This window comes from Lytechinus pictus, chromosome 12 (genome assembly GCF_037042905.1).
Source record: "Lytechinus pictus isolate F3 Inbred chromosome 12, Lp3.0, whole genome shotgun sequence".
In the NCBI taxonomy this organism is placed as follows: domain Eukaryota; kingdom Metazoa; phylum Echinodermata; class Echinoidea; order Temnopleuroida; family Toxopneustidae; genus Lytechinus; species Lytechinus pictus.
In genome coordinates, this window is record NC_087256.1 from 9,596,839 (window position 1) to 9,620,477 (window position 23,639).

General features: G+C 36.7%; 1 protein-coding gene across 2 annotated transcripts; it reads left to right on the forward strand.

Annotated features, from left to right (window-relative positions):
- The first annotated feature begins 1,124 nt into the window (after positions 1 to 1,124).
- On the forward strand, positions 1,125 to 23,188 carry LOC129273504 (U4/U6.U5 small nuclear ribonucleoprotein 27 kDa protein-like). 2 transcript variants are annotated; one of them, XR_010295298.1, is made up of 8 exons: positions 1,125 to 1,286; positions 9,585 to 9,677; positions 10,529 to 10,580; positions 15,136 to 15,204; positions 16,019 to 16,083; positions 16,947 to 17,026; positions 18,270 to 18,359; positions 19,299 to 23,188. XR_010295298.1 is itself a non-coding variant. In XM_054910543.2 (8 exons), exons 1-8 carry the CDS (start codon positions 1,244 to 1,246, stop codon positions 19,351 to 19,353), a joined length of 522 nt encoding a protein of 173 aa, XP_054766518.2. In that variant the 5' UTR covers positions 1,136 to 1,243; the 3' UTR covers positions 19,354 to 23,188. The 2 variants fall into 2 exon arrangements, 1 of the variants encoding a protein (XP_054766518.2); XM_054910543.2 differs by having other exon boundaries at positions 1,136 to 1,286; positions 18,295 to 18,359.
- Positions 23,189 to 23,639: the final 451 nt, after the last annotated feature.

Sequence of the window (23,639 nt, forward strand, 5' to 3'; positions counted from 1 at the left end):
ACGAGATGACCTTACTCTTTGGTTGATTACTTTTTTTTTTTGGGGGGGGATGTCAAATATCTTTTGGTCGAAATCACCTTACATTTGGCATAGGCGGATCCAGCTTTTGGCAAAAGGGGGGGGGGGGCGTACTGCCGAGCGGCGCACATATTTTTGCACTTCACCGGCGCCATAAAAGAAAATGTTGAAAAAGGGGTAAAGTCTTTGGGGATAGTCTTTCCTTTACCGTTGCTAATATTATATCAGTGTAGAATTTTTTTAAGCGGCGCCTTTTCTTTTCTTTCCTTTATTTTTATTTTTTAAGCGGCGCCTTTTCTTTCTTTTACTTTTATTTTTATTTTTATTTTTATTTTTATTTTTATTTTTATTTTTATTTTTATTTTTATTTTTATTTTTATTTTTATTTTTATTTTTATTTTTATTTTTATTTTTATTTTTATTTTTATTTTTATTTTTATTTTTATTTTTATTTTTATTTTTATTTTTATTTTTATTTTTGAGCGGCGCCTTCGGCGCCGCTCAAATATTAGGGGGGGGGGGGCGTGCGCCCCCTGTGCCCCCCCTGGATCCGCCACTGTTTGGGGTGATAACCTTTTTCTTTTCTTGTCAAATCCCGATACCCCCTACCTTTGGGGATCGAGAGATTTCCGCCACTGTATAGGCCTACTCATCTCTTCCTATAATTGCTTCACTTCAGGACAATTAAAAAAAATGTTGGTAAGACTCAACTTCTTTTTTACAAAAAGGAACAAATATTATCTGTCTCAAAACCATATTTAAAAAGTTCCCTTTTCGGGAATAATATTGTTTGTATTGAAATTCTCTGTGCTTATTATTATTGCATAGCATTGCACATTTCAGTCTCAGAAATACTTCTTTCAGTTCTCCCATTCCCAGATCATATTAGGATTGCCCATAATTATGTAACATGAAAAAAATAATCATTTTGAAATTTTTCAATGAAGTGATCATACTCTTCTAGATTTTATATCACATAGTTTCTGAACAAGCCCAAATATCATCAATTCAATTTCAAAGTTGTATCTTCACATTATTTTATACAATAGTAATATAATTCATGCGCGGCGCAACGCCCTCTATGTTAGCATTTTATATTCGGCGATGCTGCTGCGCTGCGCTGCGTGTTAGACTTGGATATTCGTCGTCCGACTCCGAGTCCGAGGTCTAGAATTTCATCAATTAGCTTCTGAAGCACAAGGATTTTTCCGTGAAAAATAAGATTATGGGTAGGAGCAGAAGTAGGTCTCGATCACCGAGAAGGAGAGGTAAAATTTAATGTTGCTTAACACCCTGTACTGCGCTTAAATACATGTAACGTTAGTACGGTAGTCTAGTCTGTAGTCATGCTAGTTGAATATGGCAGTGAGTCGAAACTTCGCGTGTGTAAGTACCGGTAGTACCACGCACGAGTGGAATATCATTATCAGGGACAACTCGGACCGCGGGTAGCCTGGGGCTGGGCTGGGACAACTCGGACCGCGGGTAGCCAGGGCTGGGGCCTGTTGCATGACGAGATGAGCGATACGTAGGAACGTCCTAGCCTCGGCCCCACTCAACTGACTTGAATTTGTGATAATTTCTCTTCAAGTTAACACTTTCATCGAGGGATGAGGATGGGGATGGTGGTGAGAGGGATGGGGATGATGAGAGGGATGTGGATGGTGGTGCATGGTGAGAGGGATGAGGATGATGTTGAGTCTCAGTCTTGACTTGAGAGGGATGTCAGATGATGAGAGGAATGGGGATGATGAGAGGGATAAGGATGCATGAGATGGGGATGATGAAAGGGACGAGGATGATGATTATAGGGATGAAGATGATGAAAGGGATGAGGATGATGGGAGGGACGGGGATGATGAGAGGATGGGGATGATGAGGTGAAAAGCCGGCATATTTGATGAAAGGAGGCAGATTATTTTGTTAAGACAGTGCTTATGAGTCTGCCTCTCATAAAATCTATGTAGGGCCTATACACTGCTATATTTAACAAGAAAAATCCGTCCGACGAATGCCGTCATGTAGATTGTATCCGACATGATAATCTGTTGTTATCCCCCTCCATGTACCTGTAATTTATCTTTGTATTTCCCCCTCTTAGTCTTATTCTTTTTTTTTTTTTTTCATTGATCAATGTTTTAGTGTTTAGTATTGATGTCTTTTTTATACCAGTAATTGAGAGTGATGAAAATAAAGAGAAAAAGGGAACAATGAGAAGATAAGGATGGAGATGAAATACGATTTAAAGATATTACAATTTACAGAATATAACAGATACATGTACATGTATATTTTCTATTTATTTAAAGTTCATAATTCATTTCCATTCATGTGTACCGGTTCATTTCAAACTTAAACAAGTTAATAAAGTGATGCATTTTGAAACAATTTTATATTGAATAAACAATAGTTGGTAAAAAATACAAAACACTGAAATTCTTTCCTCCTGTTAAAAAATTACATACTGAATGAAATGAACATTAGTTCCAGTGGCGGATCGGGGGGGGGGGGGGCACATTTGGCCTGTGACCCCCCCCCCCTTGAGAGGCACTGATTAGTTCAAATGGGTATTAGACTGAGTGGCCCTTGTTGAACTGAGACCAAATTTGACAAACTGAGTATTATAAAACATATTGATTAGTTACCGTTAGTGGATAAACTGATTAGAAGATAAAAGGTAACTGGATACTTTAATTACTTTTAGATAAAACTGACAGGAAAGGGCACATAAAATTGCAATGAATCTTGAATTCAGTGAGCTCTTTTGAGCATGGCCATACTCAGACATTTTTTCTTGGCCTGCGGGAAAAGACGCAAAAAATATTCAAAGAAATTTTAAAAAATGAGGAAGCCACTGAAGCAGCCATGCTTGTCATTGCGGCACTTTTGCATTTTTGAAAGTGAAACTGAAAGCTTTCATGCACACTTACAGTGAATATTTAGAAATTTTGCCCCCCGCTGCGTAGGGCCATGCTTTTGAGCATGATTATTGGTGCCGGGGCAGGATCACACCAAGCCCGGTATATTTTCCCTTACTCAACTAAGCCACACCACAAATAGGCATAGAACTATAACTAAGCTCTATTTGACCAGGGAAAATGAATTACAAAAAAAAAAGAGGGAGCACTTGAAGCGGCCGAGCTTGTCATGGGGGCCCCTTGTTTTCCCTTACTCAAGTAACGGAAAATTGATTGAAAAAATAACACTATTCACAATTGCAGGGCAAGGCTTCAGTCTCCAAGCTCATAACTGTGCAAGTACGTCCACTAGCTTCCATTGGCGATTCCGGCTGAATTCCACCCCGGCAGCCTGACGTCCACCCTTAAGACCAAGAAATAAATTAAAGAAAGTAAATCAGGGAAAAACAAGGAATGGAAAGGGGCACAATGAATTAAATCAATTTATTTTAATTCCTGTAAAAAATAATTAGGCATGAAAATAAATAATAATTTAATTAAAAATCAATCCCCCAAATAAAACCTATTTTTTATTGATGGCTACCCTTATCCCGGCATGCCCGCTCAGCACTAGCGTACCTACGGGGGGGGCAGGGGGGGCACTCTGCCCCCCCTGACGAGTCACAACCCATGCAAAAACGTACCTTTGCCCCCCCTGACGGGCTTGAAAAACCTTTTTTGCCCCCCCTGACGAGCTTTAAGACCTGTAATGCCCCCCTGACAAGCCTGACACTGCGAACATTTTTCACATTTCGGGGGGCAGGAGTGAAATCGCCCCAAGCCCCCGTAAAAGTATTTTTTCTGTGACTCAAACATCCACACCACAAAGTCAATGAAATTAAAGCAGTGCTCAGCGTATTGTCGTGTTGGGATGGGATCGGTGATTATTGAGAAGGGAAGCGTAATGAGGAAACTTAATGAAAGTTATACAGTTCAAATCACTAGGTATTTAATCATCAATATTCAGCTACAGTTCGAAGTACATGAAGATTCAGGTATAACCGGAGACGATGAATATAATTATTTCGAAGTATCAGATTGAGATTGTGAAGTTAAATTAATTCTGGATGGAGTCTAAGTCTTGAAGTCAGTCCGTCTATATGGATGAATGTGGGTCTAGTATTCTCCTGTATGTATTGTCTCTATCCTATAATCAAAAAGTCTTATTTATATCATTAGTTTTGGGGTGTAACAATTTAAGGTGGGATTGATCTAAACTTGATCTGATTGGTCTACAGGTAACTGTCTATCAAACTTTTCTCTGGTATAAGGGGTGTGGTGATGCTCTGTGCAAGTGACTGGGGCTGGAAGTGTGAGTCATACTTCTTCCTTGAAGTTAGCTGACGTCACGGAGGGTTGGTCTTTTTATGGTCAAGGTTTAGGAGTTACATGGTATCGGGTGTTAGGAATTCTTAGATGACATTGGGGGAGTTTGTAAACAAGTGAAGGTGAATGACTGAAAGGATAACAGGAAGTTAAATACATACTACATAACAGTATGCAGGATTTTTAAGGGGGGGTTCGAGCTGAATGAAATGTTGACAACCCCCCCCCCCAATAAAGGTCTTAACCACCAATTTTAGGTCGTTTCCTTCCCCCCCCCCAAAAAAAAAAGAAAAATTGGGGGGGGGGGGGAGGTTAATTATAAACATTTTTTAGGGGGGTTTGAACCCCTGTAACCACCCCCTGCATATGCCACTGAATTGAAGCATATTAATTATTACAACTTAAAACTAAGCTCTACTCCAGAGAAAATCATCAAAAATTTCAACAACAACAAAAAATGACTAAAAAGGGCAGAGCCTACACTGCCAAGCTTTACTCTCTCTCTCACTCACTCAGCCAAGCTCAGCTCTTTGACTATGCATGCCCACTTCCATTGTGGATTCAGGCTGAATCCCACCCCGCCAACTTCTGCAGTGCGACCGAGCAACATAGAATTGCGATGACGAGCACCAGACCATTCATCGGTTGTTCGCTACTTAGGACCAGAGAGAAAAGGTGAAAAACTAAGATCGTCCATATACACAAAATTTTATCCTTGTGATGAAAAAATGGAGTTAATGAAATACAAGAAAGTCCATCTTCTGTGAAAGAAGTGGTAATTTGAAGAGAAACGATCACAAAATCAAGTCAGTTGTTGAGCGGGGCCGAGTCGAGCACCAACACAGCTAATACACGCGCTCCTATGGGAATCGCAAGCTGTAGTAAAAAACGCCTAAAATTACACTTGTTTTGTATTTCGGCGAAAGCAAAGTAATACTAATAAAATGTTAAGAATATTACCATCAGACCATATCTCTAGAAAATCATTACAAGCAATTTTGAAATGACGAAGAAATAGACACAAATTTGTGGAGAAAAAAAAATCACAAAACGTAATAGAAAGTGAAGAATCTTGGGCCAAGTTGTCCCAAGGTCCGGGTTGTCCCGACCCCCACGAGTGTGACTAGTGCGTGTGTATGATGGTGGTCTCCAAGTCTGCGCACCTAACAATTTGAGTTAGGCCTAAGATTTAACATGAATTTTAATTTCACAAAATATTTCAGATAATAATGTTCCTTATATTATTTTGAGTAAGTGTACCAAATATGTCATAATTTTTTTTTTTAATAGGATTTTCTTGGAAAAAACCTTGGGCAGTCATTTTCAGATTGAAAAAGCAAATGAAATGGTATGCGCCGGTCCGACGGTCCCAGACCGGTAAAAATCGCTGTCGGGCCAGTAGATTTTCAGAAATAGGAAGATTTACTGGTCCGACATGACCAGTAAAAAATATCATTGTCGGGACAGTAATTTTTCCAAAAATAGCAAGATTTAAGGGTCCGACATGACCAGTAATAAAAACCATTGTTGGGCCAATAACTTTCCTAGAAATGGTCAAATTCACTGCAAACCATTTCCCCCCCGTTAAATTCTGTCATTCACACACAGAATACACACAGAATGAATCGCACGCAAGTGTTACTAAAGTAGCATACAGTGTACATGTAGCCAGCCACACAACCCACGTGGTAAATTCTCTACTGGCTGAGCGAACGAAGCTTGGCTAAACTCTGGCAGAAATCTCTCACAGAACTGTCAAAATTCACGATTCATACTCATGAAAGGCTCTTATAATGTCAATTTTTCCTAAAATTTGGAGTAACTCTGTCATTTGTAAGCAGTAAAAGGATAAATTTTCACTTCTGTTTTGGTTCAAACAGATCGGGTTTCGGGTGATATCGTCTGAATACATAATAGCCCAATATATGCATTTATGTGTGTGTGTTGATACACTTGGTTTCTTTCTTTCTTTCGTAGCTATTTTAATTGAGCCAAAAGAAACTGATAAATTATTTGATAGTTTTAGCTTTCTTCTTCTGTTTTCTTCCTATCTTTCTTTCCTTATTTCTTTTAAATCTTTCTTTGTTTCTTCCCTCTCTTCTTTCAATTTTTTGTTACTGTCTTTCTTTTTTTTCTTTAATTCGTTCTTTCATTCTTTCTATCCTTTTAAAAAATATTTTTCTCTATTTCTTTTTTCTCTCTCTCTTTCTTTCTTTCTTTCTTTTTGGTGATATTTTCCTTTCTTTAATTTTTGAGTCCATCCATCCTATATTCATCTCTTCTCTTCTTCCTTTCTTTCCTTCCTTCTTTTTACCCTTTTCTTTCCTTCATTCTTTGTTACTTTCTTTGTTTCTTTCTTTCTTCCTTCCATCCATCCATCATTTATTTACCCTTTCTTGTTTTTGTTTTTTTATTTCTTCCTTCTTTCAGCCCTCTCTCTCTTAAATTCATTCCTTCCTTTCGTCTATCTGTCTTGTTCTTTCCTTTTTCCCTTTGTTTAATCTATCCTTTTACCTTTCCTTTTTTTTTTACTGCTTGCTTCCTTTCTCTCCTTTATTCTTTCATTCCTTCCTTTCTTTGTCTCTCAGTCCTTCTTTTTTCTCCCTTTCATCTTTTCTTTTTTTATATTGCTTGCTTCTTTCCTTCCCTTCCTTCCTTTCCTTCCTTTATTTCTTTCCTTCTGTCTATCATTTTACCTTTCCTTTATTTCTTCCTTAATTCCTTTCTTCCGTCTTTCAATCCTTCCTTCCTCTCTTTCTTTCTTTTGTCCTTCTTTCCATCTCTCCTTTTACCCTTTCTTTTTTATTGCTTCTTTCTTTCCTTTACTACTTTCTGGATTTGTTCTTTCTTTCTGTATTGCTTGCTTCATTTCTTTCCTTCATTTCTTTTTTCTTTTCTTTCTTTCTTATTTTTGTTCCTTCTTTACTCCTTCCTTCCTTTCCTTCTTTAGTTCTTTCTTTTTTTCCCTTCCTTCACATCTATCCTTTCTTTACCTTTTCTTGTTTTTTCTTCCTTCCTTCCTTCCTTTCTTTTATTCTTTCTTTCCTTTCTTTCTTTGTTTCTGTCTTGCTTTCTTTTTGTCCTTCATTCCTTCATTTTATTTGGGGGGGGGGTAACAAAACGCTAGAAAAATAAAATTGCGCCTTTTTTAATGTTTTCTTTATTTTTTGGGACCAGTAGATTTTAGGTTCGGACCAGTAAAAATTTGAAAAACTGGGTATCTACTGGTCCAACATGAATAGCTTGGACCAGTAGAAAAAATGGGTTAGTGTGACCTCAATATATCTGCGCACCCATTCACTTTGCACACGATTCAGGGATTCTGATGAGAAAGGCTGCATTCTGAGGCCATCACATGAAATGCCCCAAATTCATTATTTTTCCAATATTTTGAGTCAGATTTTTAAATGAATATCTGTCTATGTATTGCATGTGTAAAGTCTGTGTCGTTGCATAGGCTAGAAGGGGGACTGCGCAGACTTGGGGGAGCTTGCCATACATACTTCGCGGACGGTCATTATCTAAAAAACTATTTAATATCTTCAAAATCTGACATCAACATAAAAAGCGACCTAAAATTACCCTCTAGAGAAGTTTCTTAAGTTTAGGATGAGTTCATTATTCATGAAAATATTGACAAAAGATTGGCAAATTTGTCACCATTATTGCCCGTTCCGAAAAAATCTGAACTTCTCAACAAGCATCATTTTATATTTATCATCATTTTGCAAGGAAATGTCATTTATAAAAAAATGTGATTAAAACGTGGTAGATCTACATATTCATGTACTGTCTACTGACCAATTCCATAGCATTTTTCCGTTCATCTGATATAAATATCTCACCTTTGAGCTCGAGTTTTTGTTTAAATCTTCACAAAAACTTTGGTCCGCAAAGTTAGTTCACACTTTTTTCAGAACGGATTTCCAGCACACAGCGCGCATTTGTCAATAGAAATAGAATTATGAGATCCCGATTCCTGCAAAACCCCTTGACCGACTACACATTTTCGTCAATAATTTATAAGTTTACGATCTTGCCTTCAATTTTGTAGCTATTATTTGAATTGGTTTTGTATAAAATGTGAATATTTTGTGAACGAATCTAAGCCTGATGAATATTTTTGAAATGTCCGCGAAGTTTGGACATCCCTTCGTAAGTAAGTCGATCACTGTTGTTCACTGAGTCAGTCTCTGCAGGCTAAGTGCAGCACAGTATATGCCACACTAATTCATTGCTGGCAATGGCCTCCTGAATGAAGGGGGCCCCATGTCTGAGCAACTAACAATTTAACTTAAGATTAATCATTATCTATTTTAATTTCACCAAAAAAAATCAGTTGATAATGCTCCTTTAATATGAGTAAATCTAGATCTAAATCTAAAGTTAGGCTTTACATTGTAACTGTAATGTAACTCGTACATGTATGTGTGCCGAAAATCTCATTTGAGAGAAATGTATGATTTTCCTGGAAAAAACCTTGGCTAGTCATTTTCAGATTGAACAAAAAATGCTGCTCCATGTCTGCGCACCCATTCACTTTACACATAATTCAGGGATTTTGAAGAGAAAGGCCACCCATGTAGGCATGTACCCATAGTCCATACACTCGTTACATGCCGCCGTGCACAAGAAAATCACAGGCACAACGCATGCAACACTTCCATTAAAATTTGAATGCTTACAGTACTCATTTCTTGTAAATTGGAAGAACTCCTTGGTCTTATCATGCAGTCTATAATGAGGCGTGGATCTGACAACCTGTTCTCGCTCACAAGGTCATGGCATTCAGCATCTGAGTCAAGGTTTTTTTTTATACATGCTTGGACCCTTTGAAGGCTCATAAAGTAAAAAATCAATTGTTGAGAACCCAATATTATGGTAGTCTATCACTTGCTCAACAGAAATGACATAATATTGGCCAAAAACTGTGCAGCACTTTCTTTGTCGGCAAATGTAAAGGGGAAGGATCATGAGTTAGACTATTTCTGTAACGTTTTGTTGTATTTAATATCTGTCATGGTTTTATGAAATGAACTTGTTGGCAAGCTGATATCTCCGGAAGGTGGCCAACCGTCTTGGAGTTAGCTTCATGAAATTATTCCCAGGGCCCTCTTTACTACAAATGACCACCAAAATCAATGTGGTAAATACATGTAATACCCTTTACCTATAAAATATATCATTTGAAACATGGGTTGTCTCATAGTTTGTAGATTTGCCCATGCAAGCTTACTACATTACATTGTAATTGCATTTATACACTGTATTTTTTCACCATAGAGAGGAGACGTTCAAGGTCATTTTCACCTAGAGATAGAGATCGAGGAGACAGAGATAGAGACAGAGATGTTGATAGGCGCAGGAGATTTACAGGTAATGAATGATGCTGCTCCCAAGAGAGTAGAGAGTGTGTAGATGCTTTGACAGCAATGTATCAAATTCTGTGTCAGGATGAATAGTATCAATATTTCCATATATCATTGCCCCCCCCCCCCCCACAAAGAAAAAAAAAATGTCTGACTGTTCTCAACTGACCAACCTAAACCTTATGTATTGTAATAGGGTCATTCATCTATTTGTTTTAATCCACAACCAAAATGCATTAAAACTGTTGCATTCAAAAGCTGAAGCTTACGAATACAATGTAGATTAGATTATGATTTTGTTATTTATATTTTGTGTTTGTATTAACAACAAATAATAAGAAAAAAATTTATAAATCCAGACCAACCAACCCTGTTTTTGTTTTGTTTGTTTTTTAAATGCTTTTATTGTATAACCAACTAATTTATCTTTTTAGCCTTATTCTGATTATTATAAAATGTCAACAACCTATTGTTGTCATCATCGTTCATTATAGAAATCCACCCATGGCAAATCTTAAAACTCTTAAAAGTCTGTGTATACATGTAAAATTGGTTTATTTTTATTCATATGGATTTTGAAGTCCATTTCTAAACATGTATTTGACCTTCATCTGGTTTGACAATTTTTCAGAAATGTGGGCTCACAGTAGTGTAGTTGAATAAGGCATTGATCCTCTATTTAAGCATTTGAAATTCACTAGTCGGTAGTTACACTGTAAAACCTAAGTCTTTTAATAGAGTATCCCCCACCCTCCCAGCCATCTTCCCCAGGGAATTGGACTTGTTGACCTGCTGGTTGCTTTCTTCCAACAATTAGCATATCTATAAATGTTAAACAATATTTTCTTTTATTAACAGAGAGACGTCGCTCAAGGTCAAGATCACCTGCAAGGAGGTTTAGGAGATCAAGGTAAGACAGGAGCACATTGATGCCACATTCACAATAGCATGACCAACTCCAAACCGGCTAGTGGGCAGTGGTATGCAATAGAAGCTTTTGTTGGTCTAGATTTGGTGTCGTTGGTTTTACTGTAGCATTACAGCTTTTATTCTTCAAGCTATTTCAGTATTGTCTGCTGGTTTGGGATTGGCTGCAGTTTAAAGGGGAATTCAACCCAAATAAAAACTTGTTTTTATAAGAAAAAGAAAAATCAGACAAGTTTTGAACAATATTGGACAAACGACAAGAAAGTTATGAATTTTTAAAAGTTGTAAATATTGGTAATCACTATACCCATGGAGACTTCAAATTGGCCGCATATGGGATGTCATAGTGATGTAAGGCAAGGACTACTCTTCCATGTACTCCAATACATATTATGGCTAAAATGTCATTTTTCCCAAAATTTTTATTTCAAATTATATTTTTCTTTCATGAGGACATAAAACAGTATACTACCTGGGTTATATTTAGATTACTGCCCCAAGGGAATGGGTACTTAGGAGAAAACCACAAATCTCTGATAATAAAGTACATGGCCTATGGGAAAGTTGTCCTTGCCTCTTGTCGTAATTTACTTGCCTAGTTGCCAATTTGAAATCTACATACTATTAGTGATCTCATTTTTAAAGCAGCTATAACTTTCTTATTGCTTGTCCGATTTCTTTCATACTTTCACCATTCTGTTTAATATATTTTTCTCCTTCCCAACACAACATTTTATGGCCAAGGCTGGATTCCCCTTTAAGGTACCACTGGACATACATGTACATGTATGCAGGGGCCAGTAACACAAACCAGTGATTTAATGTACATTTGATTTCTACAGTTTATTGCACATTGTTTTCAATGCAAATTGATGGCAAAAATTGTTTTACGATCGTTGTTCGCATTGTGTCACTGGGCCTGGGAGAACTCTACTATTAAAGGGGTGGTCCAGGCCAGGTTTAATTTATATCCACTAGATAGACAAAAACCTTCTCTTTCCTATACTATATTTTTTTTAAGAAATAAGAGGCACAGTTATTTTTTATTGAATTTTCAATTTTGCCAAAATCATATTCTGGCACGAGTCTGTACGATCCCAGAATGCAATGCGCAGCTTTTTCTGTGACGTAGCATCTCCACTTTGGCTTCGCTGGCTGCTGCTACGAGCGCGAGCGAGCTAGCTAGCTAGCTAGCTATCGCTCGCACGTATGCGTATACTGTACTAGTAGATCATCAGCGCCGGCCGCATACGTACGGTATTAGCTACATGTAGTTTTCGACTTGCATTGATTGCAGCCACCGTCGACCCTGTAATTCACAATTTGTTTGTTTCTCGCCGTTTATTTCATAATTTGAACAATTAATATGTCGGGTCCTGCGGGATATGCATTCCAACCAAGGTGGAATGCGGAAGAGTTGGAGAACCGTCGAAGAATAGAAGAAGAAGAGGTGGAGGAAGATCCGATCGTACCGCAGCCAGCGGCCGATCGAGTGGGGACAAATGACTGGTGTCGGTGCGGGAACTGCCCGGTGATGCCGACGGCCAGAGAGAGCATTTGGTCCTCGCAAACGACTCTACTCGCGTTATATTTGTATGTTTTTATGTCAAACTTGTCAGTCCCAATATTGTGAAGCCACTGGGCACATCTCTCTCGATCTCGGATCGGATTTGGTATAGAAAACGCACTTTTATGGTTATTTTCTCCCGGCCGAACCGAGCAGCCGTATGCCTGACACATAGGCATATTGCAGCTGTGAGACGTCGCGCGCTGGATTGTTGCGAAACCAAAGTGGAGATGGTACGTCACAGTCACGTGACCGATCTCGCTACATGTGCGCGAAATTTAATTCTTTTTGCCCCAAATAACCGTTACAAGAAATGCTCTTAAAAATCTCCAAAGTCGAGTAAGGAGATAATACTTTTTGAAATGGCTCCCGTAATTATTTACTACGGGCTAAATATTTTTTGGAGCTGGCCTGGACCACCCCTTTAATACAGGACGACAGTATCCAGGCAGGGAGAAAAAACAACCTTGTACTAGATCAAAATCTTGGTCTCTACATGTGAAATTTCTCTTAGGTACATACTTATAAAAATACAGGAGAAGTAATGGGTATAGTTTGCTTTGCTATCATGTAATGTCAAATCATGTCTGTCGTGGCTTGGTATGATCTCTTCATTAACTTTGCTTTATTCAAGTTATACGCTGAATATTGAGGCAAAACATCCACACAAGCATCTAGCATTACTGTTGCCAATTTTTGTAGCTAGTTTCAGTTCATTCATTAAGCAGGAAAATCAGTACATGTTGCAAAAGCAATGGAACAAATAGCAAATGAAAGCAAAATGTAAATGGGGGAAATCATACATTTATAAGTAATATAACATTTTTTTTTGCAAAAGCATGCACTTGGGGGTGGCTGGTTTACTGATGGAAGGAGACCAACATGAAGATTAAGTAATCTACTCTTCATGGGCATCATACATAAATCCACCACTGAAATTGTGATCAATTGCTATATTTTGTGTTATAGGGCCCATGGTGATGTTTCATAAAGCTGTTTGTAACTTACAAACAACATTGCAATTTTTATGTGCATATATACCAATAAATAATAATAATAATAAATGACTGGTGACCTTTAACCATTATCTAACTGGGGGGGGGGGGGGTCAAATTGACCCCCCTTCAACGAATTTCATCACTACGCCGTCGCCTAAAATTTTTATACCCCGCCGCTCGCTGACATTTTATTTTCAAGTCTTCGCATTTTCGAGATGAAATTTGCGACCTTTGGGTATGCGGTTCCGAAATTACGCAACATTTCATAAACGCATACATGTCAGACCCAAAATTGCTCAAAAACGTGATTCCAAGTACAAAATCAATGCAAATTGTGTTTTTCAACCAAATATCATATAATGTAGGATATATGGTTTAAATTTATTTATTTTATGCTATTAAGATCACAAAAGGGTACCCGACAAAATTCATCAGAAAAAATGTTAGAAATGTGAAAATTGATACTCTCACCAAAAATTAGCATTCTACTAGTTATGTAAAGTGAGCTAAAGGCAAAAACAGACACAGAAAACATATTTAGGGCAAATTTCTTAACATGCTTCTTTGTATAATTAATTTAAAAATATAAACAATTTGAAAATTTTACTATACAATCTTGCAGGTTACATCCGGCTCTACGCGCATGCAAATTTTTGTGGCGATCATCAGCAGCCGAGATCTGAGGGGGGGGGGGGTCAAATTGACCCCCCTTCAACGAATTTCATCACTACGCCGTCGCCTAAAATTTTTATACCCCGCCGCTCGCTGACATTTTATTTTCAAGTCTTCGCATTTTCGAGATGAAATTTGCGACCTTTGGGTATGCGGTTCCGAAATTACGCAACATTTCATAAACGCATACATGTCAGACCCAAAATTGCTCAAAAACGTGATTCCAAGTACAAAATCAATGCAAATTGTGTTTTTCAACCAAATATCATATAATGTAGGATATATGGTTTAAATTTATTTATTTTATGCTATTAAGATCACAAAAGGGTACCCGACAAAATTCATCAGAAAAAATGTTAGAAATGTGAAAATTGATACTCTCACCAAAAATTAGCATTCTACTAGTTATGTAAAGTGAGCTAAAGGCAAAAACAGACACAGAAAACATATTTAGGGCAAATTTCTTAACATGCTTCTTTGTATAATTAATTTAAAAATATAAACAATTTGAAAATTTTACTATACAATCTTGCAGGTTACATCCGGCTCTACGCGCATGCAAATTTTTGTGGCGATCATCAGCAGCCGAGATCTGAGGGGGGGGGGGTCAAATTGACTCCCCTTCCCCCAGTATATCTTGGTCTGAAATAGCCCAGTTAAAATAGGGTTAAGTGCTTAATCAGCTACATACATGTAGGGGTCATTTAGCACAAGAATATGTCACCTTGGCCCCGTAACACAAAGTTTAGCCATCAAACTAGAATTTTTTACAACAATTGATTTCATTGGACTAAAATGTACAATTAAAATCATGAAAGTCAAGCGTACAATTGATCTCTAATCTTTTTGTTAGAGGACCCAGTTGTATGAAGTTGTGCGGATCAACTTTATGATGAAGCCCCCAAATAGTAATATACACATGATTAATCTGAATTTACAAATGTTAACTATCACTAACTGTTATCAAGCAATGGTTACTTTGTTATATTTTCATTATTATGAACTTGACCAATTGACTACCCAGTTGTTCCTGTATGAAGCCTGTGTGTATTGCTTTGTTTAGTAGCCACTAAGCAGAGCTGCCAACTTGTACTGACTTTCAGTATTTAGTTCCTAAAAATGAGATTACTGATGGTTTCATGCAAAGTACTGATTTCTTATGATGTTTCAGTTTTAATGTGTTGCCCTTGGTTATTTCTTTGAAAATACTGATTTTCATCCTTTTAAATTCCAAAATGTACTTGTTCAGGTTGGCAGCTCTGACTTAGTTAATAGTGTTTTCTGCTTTCTCTCTGCTTTAGGTCAAAATCAAGGTCGCCTAGGAGGAGAAGATCCCGGACTCCATCACCGAGGAGGAGAAGAAGGAGCGAGTAAGTTCTGTAACATGTAGTGGTAACGATCATGAAATGTATATGAACAGAAAAACAAACAAATTGTTCACCCAGGTGTTTGGTTATGTAAGTATAGAATGAAGTGCCAGTGTGTGCTGCAATTATTTTGTTAGAAGAATTGTAATTGCTGAGTGATAAAATAAGTTTTATCAGGTAGACAGATCTTTATCAGAGTAATAATAATGCATGTGCTTATTTGCATTGGTGATTTTGAGCATTCTCTGGTTTCAATTTAGATCTACATGTATTACATATTTCACAGAATTTGGATTACATGAACTATGCAGAACTTTTCAGATCTATGTCTAGTTTGTCTACGACCTGGTATGATAATGGTCAATAATGGTCAACCTTGATTTGAAAGGCTTTCTATTGAATTTTTTTGCTTTACTGCGCTGTGTGATTTGGTGTTAATCAAATGCTGGTTTGTTAATGATTTATAACTTTCTAATTCTTTATAGTCAGACATGATTGTCAGGTTGGATTTTCTCTCTGTTATTCCGAATGTTGTATTGACTTTTGAAAGATAAATTTGACTGATAATACCTGCAGAAATTGTGTGCATTAAAGGCAAAGTTTTCATCAAAAAATCGGTATGAATACCTTTGAGCATTTTTGTAATATTTATTTTCAAGTTGCTAAGGTGGCACCACAGGAATCATTGAATGTTATAATGTAATTATGCAATGCTTTTTTTTTCAGAATACACCTATGCGTCTAAAAATTATGTTTGTTTTTGTACTGATATCAGTTCTTTTACTAAAAATATATTTATCTGATCCTTCTTCTGCAGAACACCGGAGAGACCTGGGCCTAGCAGAGGACGGAGTTATGAAGAGGAAAAGCCAGAAATTGATGGTAAGTGGAAGATAGGAAATCATATCTATCATGGATTAAACCAGTATCAATGCAGTGCCAAGATATTAAAAATTGAAATTCTAGGAAAGTGACTTCTTGTGGAATCATTTTATAGTAATTTATACATAGTAAGCTTGCATCAGTTGAACACCAGTAAGTTTCATATAACCTAATTTGTGGGTATTACCAGGGCCTCATCTTACAAAGAGTTGCGATTGATCCGATCAACCACAACTATGGAAAGCCAGCAGCGTCAATTTCTAATTTCATGTTTTTGCTAAATATGTTCTAGATAAGATGTATCTTCATACCTTCATTGATTTCTTGAAAATTCATTGTGCTTCTCTCTTTATTTACAATGGACATTTTGCTAATTTCTTGTAGTAAAAATTATGACATTGATGGATTTTCATGTAGCTGAGGTAGAACAGTTCAATCGTATCTCTTTGTAAGATGGCGGCCTGATCCTCTTTCACTTATTTGATTGAATTAAATTCATTAATGTATACGTAATAAAATCAGTATTTAATTTAGGCCTGTGTTATGCCTCATGTACTACCTGAGTTTAAATACTAATTACTCTGCTAAGTCCAACAAAAATTTCATGAAACATAAGAATAGAAATACATGCACATCCTAAGGTAAAGAAAGTGTTACAGAGGCCTGTGTATTTTTTTTATTAGCTATAAGCACCCTTATATGACAAAATGGTGTGAAAATCCCCCTTTTTAGGGCTGAGGACATGCAGGTTGATTCCTGTTACTTTTCATTATTAAGACATATTAAAACAATGCATGTGAACTGTGCAAGTTGTGCCGGTTGTTGCATTTAGCATGTTTTATATCTTGTGATGTTCATTTCAGAGAAAAAGTTGGAGGACATGACAGAGGATGAGATTGAGATGATGAAGGTCATGGGTTTTGCAGCATTTGATACCACCAAGGTGAGTTCAAAACATTGACATTTGAGCCATATGCCTGAGATAATGGTTACCCATGGCACTTGCTGTAATGGCTACCATAGTTACAACTCTTTATAAAACAGGACCTTGGTGGGACAGAATAGTAATTGGTTGAATCCCTAGAATAAACAATGCAACTATTAATGGCAGGTTTTCTAAGTGCTTACATGTTGTCGGTAAATTATCATGGACCCAGTTTCTCAATGCTTATTACACTGGTTTTAATACACAAATATTGTTTTCAGATTCAGGATTAAGTTACTTGAACAGATAAAGAGTAATTTTGACTGAGAATTCAGTGATTGAATGTTGTCATATATTATTAAAACTGGTTTTTCTCTTTTATAAAATAATTAGTTTGTTCTTCCTTCAAAATAATGGCATTTCCTTTTATTTTGCAACTTTTCAGAGTTTGACCACAGTGGCCCAAATTTACAAAGGTGGTTTTGAAAACCCCACGGTTGAATCCATGGTTTATGCAGATTTCCTGTATAAATTACGCTTTATTTAGCGTGTATTGGGTGCGTGTATAAGAAATGTCCAATGCTGATTCACGCTTTTGTCACAGTGGGCCAAATTGATGCCTGTTACCATGGTTAGATACGCTATTTTATTCATGAGTCCACTGTTTGAAGAGTGGACTCGTTAATTCAAAATAGTGGACTAAACCATGGGAACAGGCGTCAATTTGGCGCACTGCGACAATAGCGTGCATCAGCATTGGACATGATTTAATATACGCGGTAAAATAAGCGTAATTTATACAAGAAATCTGCATAAACCATGGACTCAACCGTGGGTTTTCAAAACTACCTTTGTGAATTCGAGCCATTTAGTTTGGCTACCCCAAAATACATCTAAGTTCTTACATGTATGATACGTGTATTAAAGTAGATATGAATAAAAAGCAAAAATCAGATAGTGAATTCACAACACTGAAACATTACCAAAATCCATATAAAGAAAGTTATAACATCTCAGGTGTCCATTTAATTTCACAAATCAGTTACTTGCTTGCTCAGCACTGAATTTTCATCTGAATCTTCAGTGTTACACTTGCTTGAATATTCCTTGATAATGAACTTGGGTTTGGGGGTTAGGACTTTGCCTAGAAAAATAATTGTTTGAAAACCACACTAAAACGTGTTGCAAATCTGTCAATTCAATGAATATCTGTGATTATAAAAACATGGTCATCCTATCCTATGTTTCTTTATTTTCACAGGGTAAACGTTTGTTTATGTTCACAGGGTAAACATGTAGATGGTGCAAGTAACGCATTTGCTGCTAACATACAAACAAAGAGGAAGTACAGGTAAGTCTTATTATAAAGTGAAATGTTCTTCTTCTTCTTCTCCACCTCCCCATGATGCCTAAAGCCCTCAGTAGCTGAATGCCTGAGGCATTGTTTTTGGTCGTCCAGACCATTATTGTTTTTGTAATTAAAGATGAAGGGGTTACTATGACCCTCTACTACAAAGGATTGTGATAGATTGCAATTATGAAAACTCAATTCTAATTAGTTTCTGGTCAGTGTTTTGAACAAGATATGCAAAGGATGTCTTGATAGGCCAATTGATAGCCAACCTTCATGTTACAGATCCCTTGTTAGTTCTTGGTATCAAGGTCAACGGTTTAAGAATCATGTATACATATGGGAGTGAGTAGATTCAGGGGTCACAAGATCGAATACAAAAGGTCATGGAGGTTTTCATGTATCAACTTCAAACTGTGCTTATGTTTACATATATGTTTACATATATGAGTATTTTGCCTGCCTCCAAATATGATCATTTTGCCTCCGACGAAGATTCTGCTAGGATCGAAAGCTTAGGCCCCTTTTTGACTTTCTAATTTACTCCATTGGCTCTCTTTTATTAGATAAGCAGTTTTCAGCAGCTTCTTTTTGCCTACATATATGAGTAACGATGATCTGATCAGATTAATGGTCACAGGTTTAAATTTCAAAACTCAAAGAGTTCATATTCATGCATATGGATAATTTTAGCGATTATTATTCTTTTTTATATGTTAAGAATTTTAGAATTGTTTCATGGATGAACTTTGTACATTGCTCATTTATGGGAGTGACAGTGATCTTGGGCAATATTCTGAAGATTGCATTACTTCTCTCTGTCTCTATTTTTTTTTTCTCTCTGTATGTATGTACCTGTATATCCACTGATTATATCATAACAAAAGTACAGTATGGTATCTTCAAATGGATCTTACTCTATTTTTATCTTCATAACAGGCAGTACATGAACAGGAGAGGAGGCTTCAATCGCCCTCTTGATTTCATCGCTTAGATCCTCATGAATTCGTTTTTTATGTTGGAGCAAGTAAAACTTTGTCACATCTTTTAACACCAAGAGAACATTGTCCTCTATGCACAAACTGGGAGGTGTTGGTAACTTTAGGTTACATTTTGGAAGCTGTCGCTTTCGTTTGGATAACATCCATCTCCGGTTTGGTAGAGAGTTGTCACCTATATGGAGCAGTGTCCCTGTTTTAGGGGAGTTTTGGAATTGTGGATTTGTGCATCACAAAAGACTGAATAAAAATGAAAACATGGATTTGCTTTCTGATGAGATGACATCCATCTTGGGAGGTTTTTTAATTGCCAATGTACATGTATAAGAGTAATATTACTCCAAGGGTAACATAACCCTGTATCTTCCCGCGAGTGTAAAGTTTAGGAGGATGGAATCATGTGACTGCCTTATAGTCTTACCTAACATGTATTAATGACTTTATTATGTTCTGGGATTAGAGAACTTTTTAAGCAAAAAAGTGAGTTTTTCCTCAGCAATGAAGGAACAAGGTCTTGTGATTCAGCAGCAATTCTCGCTACCCCAAATAGCGATTTCGCCGAGATCCGGGAAAATCCCTGTAACGTGCATTGCATTATGGGATAGCTTTTTCGGTATTACAACTTCCTGTTCGGAAGTCCAATGCACTGTTTTGCCATTCAGATCAACAGTGCCGTCATGCACAACAACACAACGTCGCTTTCGCTCGGAAAGTTCGTGATCACAACCCTCTCTTTCACGATACAGTTTAACAGTTTTACAGCCTTTTCTGCTAAAGTCACTAATTCTGCCCGACGCTTTCCATTGCACGGTATTCATCTGTCAGTTAAGATTTTTTAAAGTTCCGAAACTGATTTTTATCCATTTTGTGGTCGACGAAAAATTGAACGAAATGAATGCTGTATATATTTAGCGTCTAGTTGAATACGATCGTGATGTCAGGCCGGTCGCTAAATGCAAAATTTTAAGATATTCATTATTTGTTTGATTTTTTTATAACCAAATAAAAACATTAATAAAAATTATTTTCACGTGAAATATATTTTTTATTTTTATTTATAATTCAAATGGAATCAAAACTGACCAAATGTAATAAAAAGTATTATACTCTGTACATATTACGCTGATTGGCATCGATTTCAGCGTGGTGGAAAACTCAGTATCGCGAACCTCGCGCGAGCATGACTCTAAACCGGAAGTGGTGATGACGACCCGACGGAGTGAAAATTATCTCGTCTCGCGCATTATGAGATTTTTGTTCCTATTTGGGGTAGCGAGAATTGTTTTGTCACTGTGTTCTGTCTGCATTATTGTCTTACATAAGTGATGTGTTACACCCAGTCCTTGCATCTTTTATTCTTGATGGAAAAAATACAGTATAAATACTGCAGGGTTGACTTTGAATTTTCTTAACTGATCATGGCTGTATGCAGTGGGAAAGGGGGGGGGGGGTCAGAACATACTTGGTTGAAGTGACATTTACAGCATTGTGATAATCAATCCTTTCCTAAATTATAATTGATTTTATGTAAATAATTAAAATGTGCGTAATACCTAGTGCGTAATGATATTCATGTATAGTGTAATATGCTCAAGAACTGAGTAAATACTGAATTGAAAGAAATGTATTGCGCTACAAATTAAGATGTAGATATATAATCGCATCAGTGCATGAGCACCTTAGCACTGACCTAATATCCTTTGACAATGACTCTACCGTAGTTGAATGTCTTGGGACCACACAAATATGTCAACTCCACAAAATTTGACTTAGAAGATGTTATTTTTTCATATTCTGGTCCATGAACAACAAAATTTGACCATTCCATGTTCTTGTATAAATTTATTTCCCACTAGACCAGTTCGTAGTTCCATTCTGCGCATGATCAGAAGAGGGTCATTTGAAATCAAATGGCATGGTCGTTTGATATTCAATGAGATAAGCACCAACTTTGATGTTTTGTTTATTCAATGAATAAACAAAACATCATTCTTTTGAAGTGTGCTCTTCATTAGATACCCTGAAAGGCAAGAATGCATCCATAAGCAACTTGTAAAGAGTTCATGCATTCAAAGGAGAAATGCAACAGATACCTTCATGTAGTGGCGGCACCAGGATTTTGAAACTGGGAACAAAAGAACATTTTTGGGGGCAAAGCCGGACACAATTTTTTTTGCCTGTTTCACAAATTGAGTGCGAAGCGCAAGCTAAAATTTTTAATGTAGGCCCTACTGACTTGAGAAGGGACCTGGTAAGGACTGTTTGCAGTGGGTCATGAAGATGATATCTCACCAAATGAATAATGTGAGCGAAGCACGAGCTGAATTTTTTTAACATCCTGAAATAACTTGACGTTCTAAGTACTTTGTAAGAACAAAATCTTACTAAAAGAATTTATTTAAGCATGTAGCTTGAGCTGAACATGCAGGATGCGTATCTTGCTAAAATAATGAAAGCTCTAATCACGAGAAGCATATTGAGGGCGGGCAATGATCGTGACTGGGAAGTAAATGCCCCCATCCCCCCCCCCCCCTGCCCTTGGTGCTGCCTTAAAAGTGTTCATTGATGTGCTATTTTACTCACCAGGGCCCTGTCTTACAAAAAGTTGTGATTGATCCAATCAATCGTAACTATGGAAATCCGTCAGTGTCATAATTTTTGCAAAGGAAATTTGAAAAAATGTCCTTTGTAAACAAAGAAGAACACACCACATTGTCAAGAAAACAATGAATGCATGAATATACATTCATATCTAGAAATCTTTTTGAAATAAACATGCATTTTATATGTTGACTTCGCTGGCTTTCCATAGTTGCGATTGATCGGATCAATCGCAACTCTTTGTAAGACGGGGCCCTGGTCTATGCAATCTTTGCATCCTTATACAGTATGTCAGGCATGCTTACCTAATACCTTGTTTGAAATTTGCCTATCCTAATGAAAGGAAAGGTCATTTGAACTTTACTTGCCCATGAGGTATTTTTGAACTGTTCTATTTTATCTTGATAATTTTGACAACACACCCCTATGGTAAACAGTCTGGTTTATGCCCTATTTTTAGTGAAATTGTCATTTTCAGACATAAAATTAGGGGCTCTGGTTATTTGACAAAAATATCCTTGTTTAGATAATCTAATATCAATCAACCTATGCAATCAAAGGTTGTGCCCTTTGATTGCATATCAGTCATAATGAAGCAATGATTTGAATAAATTTAAGAACACCCCAGTGATATATCTGCCTCCAAGTAAAAATATGATTTATTTTAAGTTTGAAGTTCGAGTATAAAGGACATAGTTTGGGTTTTTTAATGAAAACTACCAGTATTTTAAACAAGTGTTCTGAAACTTACATTCATCTATTTTTCTTTGATATTTCTTTTAACAGCTCTGCATGACTCATCACACTTTTGTTTTTGAATTAGGGCATTTCCATGAAATAATCAACCTTATTGTACGTCTGACCCCCATTTTTCTCAAATATTGCTTCACTCCATACACTGACCAAGTCATGGTCCCTTTAGAACACTACAGGCTGTCAAAAGAACTAGAAAAGAGAGACAGAAAATTTCATGAAGGTCCCACGTAAAGGGGGTCGGATGCACATATATCATGGAATTGCCCATTATCATATTCACTCTTGAACAATGATGGTCCTTTTCATTTTTTCACCTTATTGTGTGTATATATATATTTTTTTTACTTTTGGATTTTTTCTTTTTTTAAAGTCATTAGTATTAACTACTTAAGAAGGTGAACTACGAAAATAAGTTAGAAATGAAATTCCATACACACTTGTAGGAACAACATGATTAAATGTTCTTGTCTAGTACATACTAGTGGTATCATGTTAATTTCTTTCTGATTGTATTCTATGAATGCATTTTTTGGTATGAAAAACCATTAGTGCAACAGAGGAAAAAAAACAGTATTTCTATTGATCTGAGGTCAAGAGTAATAGAAAACGTGTTAATGTCAACTATTTAAAGATCAAGTCCACCCCAGAAAAATGTTGATTTGGATAAGTAGAAAAAATCAAACTACATGTAGCATATTAGCATAACACTGAAAATTTCATCAAAATCGGATGTAAAATAAGAAAGTTATGACATTTCAAAATTCGCTTATTTTTCACAAAAGTGATATGTACAACTCAGTGACATGCAAATGAGACAGACGATGATGTCCCTCACTATTTCTTTTGTTTGTTATTGTTTGAATTCTACAATATTTCATTTTTTACAAATTTGACAATGGGTGATTTCAAGTATGGTGTTGAAATC